The sequence below is a fragment of the Pongo pygmaeus genome, chromosome 20 (assembly GCF_028885625.2).
Source record: "Pongo pygmaeus isolate AG05252 chromosome 20, NHGRI_mPonPyg2-v2.0_pri, whole genome shotgun sequence".
Lineage (NCBI taxonomy): Eukaryota > Metazoa > Chordata > Mammalia > Primates > Hominidae > Pongo > Pongo pygmaeus.
In genome coordinates this window covers 64,270,487-64,279,622 of record NC_072393.2, presented here as the reverse complement: position 1 = coordinate 64,279,622, position 9,136 = coordinate 64,270,487, and the positions used below count along the sequence as shown (strand labels likewise).

General features: G+C 41.9%; 1 protein-coding gene across 1 annotated transcript; it reads right to left on the bottom strand.

The window, feature by feature from the left end:
- Positions 1 to 2,253: 2,253 nt before the first annotated feature.
- Positions 2,254 to 5,045, bottom strand: ZSCAN4 (zinc finger and SCAN domain containing 4). Its single transcript, XM_054464609.1, has 3 exons — positions 4,650 to 5,045; positions 3,080 to 3,245; positions 2,254 to 2,993 (listed from the first exon to the last, which is right to left on the bottom strand). Exons 1-3 carry the CDS (start codon positions 5,043 to 5,045, stop codon positions 2,254 to 2,256), a joined length of 1,302 nt encoding a protein of 433 aa, XP_054320584.1.
- Positions 5,046 to 9,136: the final 4,091 nt, after the last annotated feature.

The window sequence follows — 9,136 nt, the reverse complement described above, 5'->3', positions numbered from 1 at the left end:
TATTTGGGAGGCTGAGATGGGAGGATCCCTTGAGGCCAGGAGGCCGATGGTGCAGTGAGCTCTGATGGCACCACTGCACTCCAGCTTGGGCAACAGAGCCAGACCCTGCCTGAAAAGAAAACCAAAGCAGTAGCCATATCTAGTGTTGGAGAAGACATGGACATTAAATTTTTACCTTGCCCGTGGTGCTGTAATAGATTGAAAAACCACCTTGGCAAAGGTTTCCCCTGCTTCATACAGATCTTTGCAAACAAAAATTTTCCTTCCTGTGGACCAAGAAGCAGGTGCAAGAATGCTCACAACAGCAAAACACCCGGAGACGGTCCAGGAAAGAGGATGGATGCACAGGCTTCTCTGCACAGTGCAGCGTTATCCGCAGCAGCCTGACGGCTCTCTGTTCTAAGGCTGAGGCGGTGGAATCAGAGAAGCATCATAATTTACGCTGCAGAATTATCCCCTTCCATCCTTTAGGCCGTTTCTACATGGCACCTTCTAGTTTCTCAGTTGGATTGAACCCCAGTTACTAAGTGGAAACCAACTCACACATGTATCCCCAAAAATCGATTCGCGTATGCATTGCTATTTCAGCTTTGCCCGGAATTATTTTTCTCCAAACTGACCTTTCAAACTGGTTCCAGAAATAAGCTTCTCTTCCTCACATCTCCATCATCTTGTAAGAAATTAACGGGGAAAAAGGACTTTTCTGGTAACTATCTGCCGATAAAATAGCAGTCTGCAACTTTCAATCACCAGTCATATTCAGGTCAAGCTTAGCTATTAATTTCTCATAAATTTTAAACATTATAATATCATTTACATATGAAAGTTTGCTTTCATAATCTAAAACCTGCTTCCAGATTTCCACCTCTGTTCCACCCATTCTGAGGTCCATGTGGCTGCACCATAGTTAAAGGGTGTGGTGTAAGGACAGGAGAGTAGGCAGGCAAAGCCTCACTGGAGCATGGTGAGCTGGTGTTTGTGTCCTCAGGGTGGAACTCATTGCCTTTTAATGTGGGCAAATTGCTGAGTTTTAAAGAATGCCAGGCATTCTTTAAAACAGGCATTGTGGCTCACATCTATAATCCCAGCACTTTAGGATGTCATGGTGGGAGGATAGTTTGAGACCAGCCTGGGCAACATAGTGAGATCCTGTCTTTCCAAATTTTTTTTTTTAATTAGCCAGGTGTGGTGTTGTGATCCTGTAGTCCCAGCTAATTGGGAGGCTGAGGTGGGAGGATCTTGTGAGCCCAGGAGTTTGCAGCTGCAGTGACCTATGATGGTGTCACTGCACTGTGGCCTAGGTGAAAGAACAAGACTTCGGCCGGACGCAGTGGCCCACGCCTGTAATCCCAGCACTTTGGGAGGCTGAGGCAGGTGGATCACCTGAGGTCGGGAGTTCGAGACCAGCCTGACCAACATGGAGAAACCCTGCCTCTACCAAAAATACAAAATAAGCCGGGCGTGGTGGCGCATGCCTGTAATCTGTAATCCCAGCTACTCGGAAGGCTGAGGCAGGAGAATTGCTCGAACCTGGGAGGCAGAGGTTGCGGTGAGCCAAGATCGCGCCATTGCACTCCAGCTTGGGCAACATGAGTCAAACTCCATCCAAAAAAAAAAAAAAAAGAGAGAGAGAAAAGAAAGAAAGAGCAAGACCCCATCTCTTTATTTTTATTTTTATTTTTTGAGACAGAGTTTCGCTCTTCTCGCCCAGGGTGGAATGCAATGGCACGATCTCAGCTCACGGCAACCTCCGTCTCCCAGGTTCAAACGATTCTCCTGCCTCAGCCTCCCAAGTAGATGAGATTACAAGTGCCCCATGCGCCATCACGCCCTGCTGATTTTTGTATTTTTAGTAAACACAGGGTTTCACCATGTTGGCCAGGCTGGTCTCGAACTCCTGACCTCAGGTGATCTGCCCGCCTTGGCCTCCCAAAGTGCTAGGATTACAGGCATGAAACACTGCGGCTGGCCCCATCTCTTTTTTTAAAAAAAGGATATCAACATTTTGGATTCATTCATTTATTCAACAGAAATTTATTGGTTCTTGGAAATGTTCCACTTTCCCAACCACTTGGAATACTTTAGTGAACAAAACTGACAAATTCCATGCTCTCCTTAGCCTTACATTTTAATGAAGCAAGACAATAAATTGAAAGCATAATCAGGAAATTATATCTTATATCCTAAGTCGATAAATACTATGGGAATATACATACTTGCATACATATTTATACACATTATCAGACCAGCAGCTTAGGAAGCTTCTGGTGTGGAGGGAACACTTGGCGGGGTAATTTTCTCATGAGTCCTCATATGGCGGTGGTATGTGGATGACTGGCGGTAGCTTGTCTTACAAAAGGGACATGTATAAGGCTTTTCTCCTGTGTGGATTCTCTCATGAGACCGCAGGTTGGTTTTGTGGCTGAAGGACTTTTCACACATGCTGCATGTGAAAGGCTTCTTTCCTGTGTGAATTATCTGATGCACGCGTAGGTCTGATATCTGGAAGAAGCCTTTTTGACACTCGGGACAAACAAATGGCCTCTCATTCCTGTGTCTTCTCTGGTGAGCTAATAAGTGACAGAGATACTTAAAGACCTTAGGGCATTCTTCACATTTGTAGGATTTTCGGACTCCATGGGATCCTTTCTGATGTACCTCACATGTGGAGTTTCCCTCATTGCTCTGGTGGGTAAGGGCAGACTCAGGGGAGGACTGCTCTGGCTGAGAGATACACCCTGCTCCCATCTCCATAGGGACACCTTGAAAAGTGATTCCGTTTATGGACCCTTCCTGAGATCTAGCAGTGACTAGCTCTGCTCTTTTTGAGTTGTTTGGATTGTCAGAAGAAACACCTCCCTCTTCAGACCTAGGACCGTTCTCTTCCTGGATGATGATTAGGGAAACTATTTGATTGCCTTGATTAGTAATATTTTCATTTACTTGAGTAGTTTTCAAAGAACTGTTGCAGCCATCTTGTTCATCTTCACATCCTGTGAAAATAGACACTCAATGAAGTTGTACTTAAGAAGGGGTCCACATACAACACCCCTCAGTTGTGCAGATTCACCTGACTTACCTTCTCCTGTTTCTAAGGAAGTATCTTGGGAAGTCTGGGAGGGTGTCCCCATATTTGCTTCTCTTGGGGTTTGGGCAGACACTTGTTTTGTGAGATGAACAATGACATCTTTTAAGGGCATATCCTCAGAAAAGAGAGCTTCCTGTCCCTGCATGTGGACATGGACCTGTAAAGAAAGCCAGATCACTGTTGTATCTGAATCTGTTGTGTAACAGAAGACTTTTTGGAAAAGTGGTCCTTAACAGGCTCTCACAAGATCCCTCAAGTATTGGCTATCACATATTTTGTCCACCATCTCTGATGGTGTTATTCTTGTTACTACAAGCTCTTATGTTTAATAAAGTCACATGGACATTGAATTTACAAGTACTGAATCATTTCCCCTAGGAAAAATTCAGGGTTAGTTTCCTGTGAGCTTCTGGCTACATTAGTTTTGTCAATTGATCAATACATGAGTTTGTTTTATGTGTGTATATGTTCAAAGACACCCCATTTAATATATATTATTGATTAATTCTGAACTCAGAGGATCCAACACACGTATTATCTCCATAATACATAGCAACTTTCCTGCACTTAGGAAGACTAGACAGTGTTTCAGCATTTTAGTTCAGTGTCACTTTAAACAACAAAGTTATCAATAAAAAGCAAAAAAAAAAAAATGTGCCACTAAATAGACTGTGAAAAGGACACTTATTTACACTGTAGGAACCAAAATAGGAAGCGAGATTGTGGCCTTGTTCAACCTCACCTGGAAACATGCACCTAAGGTAACTAAAATATTTTACCACCTGCACATATCTGAAAATGGCGGAGAAGATGCCTCAGGTATTTATTTTAAGCTTACAAATAAATTTTAGCAATTTTGCAAATATGGGCTCTGAGAATAAGGATCTACTGTAATTGCTTCTTTAGAATGTCTTTCTTGATTAGGGTTCCCTGACGGAAGAACCAGCTCTTGTCAAGACATTTCTTCCTCAACCTTGATGTCTTCATTTAAATGTCAATTTCAGGCTGGTCTCACACCTGTAATCCTAGCACTTTGGGAGGCCAAGGCAGGCAGATCACTTGAGGCCAGGAGTTTGAGACCAGCCTGGCCAACATGGTGAAACGCCCTCTCTATTAAAAATACAAAAATTAGCCAGGCTTGGTGGAGCACGCCTGTAATCCCAGCTACTCTGGAGGCTGAGGCATGAGAATGGCTTGTGCCTGGGAGGCATAGGTTGCAGTGAGCTGAGATCATGCCAATGCACCCCAGCCTGGGCAACAGAAAAAAAAAAGTCAATTTCTCAGAGTCTGCCATTATGCAGACTAAAATTAACTTAATCAAACATCAATATGTTTGGCTCCTATATGTCCTACAGAATAAACAGATATATCCCTTTTTGCTTTTTTTCTTGAGAACTTAGGACATTGAAGATTATTCTTTGTGAGAATGGTGGGAGAGTGTGAGCTGACTAATAACTGGACCTCCAATAGCTTCTCTAACTTCCAGACAACTCTAACTGACTGTGATTTATTCCTTACTTTCCTTTGTCTCTCATCCCAGAAGTCAGAACCCTGTACTCACTAAGGCAGGTGGATTTATGCTGTCATCAGTCAGGTCTTCCATGAATCTCTCCAAGTTTTTGCCACTTGATTTCCATTTCTCTTTCACACTGGCTTTGTCATTGCAGTGGCCACCAATCATAAACTGCTCCAGGACTAATAGAGAAATAATTTCATCCTTGCTGTGCTTTTCTGGTTGCAGCCATGAGTGAAAGATCCTATAAAGTCTCTGCAATTCCTGCCTTGCATATGAATTATTGCTGTCTTGAAATGAATTGAGCACCATTCTTGAGAACTCAGAAATCCCTTCTTCTCTCTGAACAGCAGGTCCTTGGCTTTGTCGAAACTCTGAATTTTCTGATCCAAGATTATTCTCGGATGGTTCACACTGAAATATGGTTCTTAGATCTAAAGCCATTCTTAGCAATAATTCTCAGAGAGACTTTACTTTGATGATTCAGTCTCTTGCCTTGTGTCTCTAGGGATTTGTTTCAACAGTTGGTGGATTCTTTAAAACTGCAAGCTAGAAATAGAAAAGAGATAAGTAATTAATTGCATCACTGGCTAAAGACAAATCAACCAAAAAGTTAGGCCTAGATGGCTCTATGGATGAATTCAAAGAAATAATTATAAGTTAACATAAACTCTCCCAGAGCATATAAGAGGAAGCACTACCCACTTTAGTTACTGAGGTCAGCACTTTCTGATAACAAAATTTTACAAATACATTAAAATTATCCAAAACAAAATATTTGAAAATAAAATCTACTCATGTATACATCGCAAGTGGTGTTCTTTTCCAAAATGCAGGAAGTTTGGGTTAAAATTGAAAAATCAATGCAATTTACTTTGTTAACGGGATATGGATACAAGAACGTAATAAAATCATTTCAATGAATGCATTTAAAATGTTTAAATGCCAATGTTTATTCCTGAAAAAGGCACTTAATAAACTAAAACTATTAGGAAATATCCTTGGCTGGGCATAGTGGCTCACTCCTATAATCCCAGAACTGTGGGAGGCCTAGGAGGGCGGATCACTTGAGGTCAGGAGTTCGAGACTAGCCTGGCCAACATGGTGAGGCACCATCTCTACTAAAAATACAAAACTTGCTGGGTGTGGTGGCTCATGCCTGTAATCCCAACACTTTGGGAGGCTGAGACAGGTGGATCACCTGAGGTCAGGATTTCGAGACCAGCCTGACCAATATGGTGAAACCCCATCTCTACTAAAAATACAAAAATCAGCCAGGCATGATGGCGTGCACCTGTAGTTCCAGCTACTCAGGAGGCGGAGATGGGAGAATTGCTTGAGTCCGGGAGGTGGAGATTGCAGTGAGCCAAGATCGCGCCACTGCACTCCAGCCTGGGCAACAGAGCAAGACTCCGTCTCAAAAAAAAAAAAAAAAAGCCACACACACACACACAAAACTTAGCTGGGTATGGTGGCACGTGCCTGTAAACCCAGCTACTTCAGTGGTGGAGGCAGGAGAATCCCTTGAACCCAGGAAGTGGGGGCGGCAATGAGCCAGGATCATGCCACTGAGCTCCTACCTGGGTGACAGAGTGAGACTCTTTCTTAAAAAAAAAAAAAAAAAAAAACTTGATGTGAAAAATATTTTACAAAATAATTACAACAAAATTTATTGTTAAAAGTTTTCTGCTTGAGCTATCATCTCTATGAAACATTGGATTGCTCCCTAACCAGTGAAATAAGGAAAGAAAATATTTCAAACATATTTATAGAGTCTTGGTTTTGTTTACAAAGAGTATTCAATAAATTTGGTGGAGATGCAAATCAGTTAACCTCTATGGAAAACAGTATGGAGATTTCTCAGAGAACTAAAAATAGAACTATCATTTGGTCCAGCTCGGTATCTACTTAAAAGGAAAGAAATCATTATATAAAAAAGACACCTGCACTCATATTTTGATTACAGCACTAATCACAAGAGCAAAGTCATGGAACCAACCTAAGAGTCTACCAGTGGTTGGCTGGATAAAGAAAATGTGAAATACATACCATGGAATATTATGCAGCCATAAAAAAGAATGAAATTAGTCCTTTGCAGCAACATAGATGGAGCTGGAGGCCATTATCTTAAGTGAACTAACTCAGAAACAGAAAACTAAATACCACATGTTCTCACTTATAAGTAGAAGCTAAACAGTGGATACACATGGACATAAGGATGGAAATAACAGATGCTGGGGACTCCAGCAGGGGAGTTGGGAGGGAAATGGGTATTGAAAAATTACCCATTGGGTACAATGTTCACTATTTGAGTAATAGGTACACTAGAAGTCCAGTTTCCACTAATATGCAGAATACTTTTGTAACAAACATGCACATGTACTCCCTGAATCTAAAATAAAATAAAATATTCACTAAATATTAGCCTAGGTGAATTTAGGGAGATGTCTATTACAATGCCAATATACCAAAATGAACTGAATATCGTAATATTGTGTTATCACAAGCAGTTGAAATTAAAACAAAAAAACTCTTTTCACTGTGGCTCACGCCTGTAATCCCAACACTTTGGGAGGCCGAGGCGGGCAGATCACTTGAAACCAGGAGTTCAAGACCAGCATGGCCAACATGGTGAAACCCCATCTCTACTAAAAATATAAAAATTAGCCAGATGTGGTGGTGCATGCCTGTAATCCCAGCTACTCGGGAGGCTGAGCCAGGACAATGGGTTGAACTTGGGAAGCAGAGGTTGCAATGAGTTGAGATTGGGCCACTGCACTTCAGCCTAGGCAACACAGAGAAACTCCGTCTCAATAATAATAATAATAATAATAATAATAATCATCATCATCATCATCATCATCATCAGAAAATAAAGTATTAGAAACTGAGAGTAGAAGGGTGGTTGCCAGGGGCATGGGGTGGGGCATATGGGAAGATGTTGATCAAATGGTGCAAACTTTATTTATTTTGAGACAGGGTCTCCCTCTGTCAGCCAGGCTAGAGTGCAGTGGTGCCATCACAGCTCACTGCAGCCTCAGCCTCCTGGGTTCAAGCGATCCTCCTGCCTTAGCCTCTTGAGTAGCTGGGACTACAGGCATGCACCACCACACTCGGCTAATTTTTTAAAAATTTTGTTTGCGAGACTTGGTCTCGCTGTTTTGTCCAGGCTGTCTTGAACTCCTGGACTCAAGTGACTGCTCCTCACTCTAGCCTTTCTGGGATTACAGGTGTGAGCTACTATGGCTATGGCAAACTTTCATTTATAAAATAAATATGTGGCTGGACTCGGTGACTCGCGCCTGTAATCCCAGCACTTTGGGAGGCCGAGACAGGCGTATCACTTGAGATGAGACATGGTGAAACCCTTTCTCTACTAAAAATACAAAAATTAGCTGGCCGTGGTAGTGCAGGCCTGTAATTCCAGCTACTCGGTAGGCTGAGGCAGGAGAATCGCTTGAACCCAGGAGACGGAGGTTGCAGTGAACCGAGATCGTGCCACTGCACTCCAGCCTGGGCGATAGAGTGAAACTCCATCTCAAAATAAATAAATAAATAAATTAATTAATTAAATGTCACCATGTCCTTCTCAGGCTAGGGAAAAAAAATGAATATGCTCTGGAGATCTGATGTACAGCATGGTGGCTATAGCTAATATATATTCTATGCTTGAAATTTGCTAGATTTTCAGTGTCCTCATGATATAAAAAAGATAATTGGCTCACCCCTGTAATCCCAGTGCTTTGGGAGGCGGAGGTGGGCATATCGCTTGAGGCCAGGAGGTCAAGACCAGACTGGCAACGTGGTGAAACCCCACCTCTACTAAAAATTCAAAAATGAGTTGGGTGTGGTGGCATGCACCTGTAATCCCAGCTACTTGAGAGGCTGAGGCACAAGAATCACTTGAACCTGAGAGGTGGGGGTTATAGTGAGCTGAGATTACGCCACTGTACTCCAGCTTAGGTGACACAGCAAGATTCTGTCTCCAGAAAAAAAAAAAAAAAAAAGATAACTATGTGAGGTGATGAATATGTTAACTAGCTTGATTGTGGTAATCATTTTGCAAAGTATACATATATATAGAGAGAGAAGTGTCACGTTGTACACCTTAAATATATACAATCTTTGTCAATTATACCTCAATAAAGCTAGGGAAAACAAGAAAAAGAGAAAGAAGTGAATGAAATAGAAAAGACAAGCCAGAATCCATACAAATGACACCTTTCTCTGGCTGAAAACTTATTAGGCACAGACATCTGCAAGGCCACTACCAGCTACATCCACTGTGTTGTGAAGGGATACATTCCTTAGGAAACATTCTTAGCATCTTTTCTGCTTGAATTTTTTTCCCATTAACAGTTACCATTCCTTAGAACTTTACTGCTTTAACCAAAGCTACTATTTTATGTTTATCTGTTTTTACTCCCTGTCCTTTCCTACTGATGTTTAGGATTCAGAAGTAGAAGTGAGTTTGCATTGCTTGAAATTGATTTCTAATCCCAAATCAGATTACCTGGACAACTAGAGACACACCT

What these genes read in the sequence shown, in the direction of transcription:
- ZSCAN4 (XM_054464609.1), bottom strand. Translation starts at nt 5,045, where the DNA reads ATGGCTTTAGATCTAAGAACCATATTTCAGTGTGAACCATCCGAGAAT. An exon ending in GCATAAATCCACCTGCCTTA is followed by an intron (nt 3,246 to 4,649) that starts GTGAGTACAGGG and finishes CTTTCTTTACAG; the next exon opens with GTCCATGTCCACATGCAGGG. An exon ending in TTCCTTAGAAACAGGAGAAG is followed by an intron (nt 2,994 to 3,079) that starts GTAAGTCAGGTG and finishes CTATTTTCACAG; the next exon opens with GATGTGAAGATGAACAAGAT.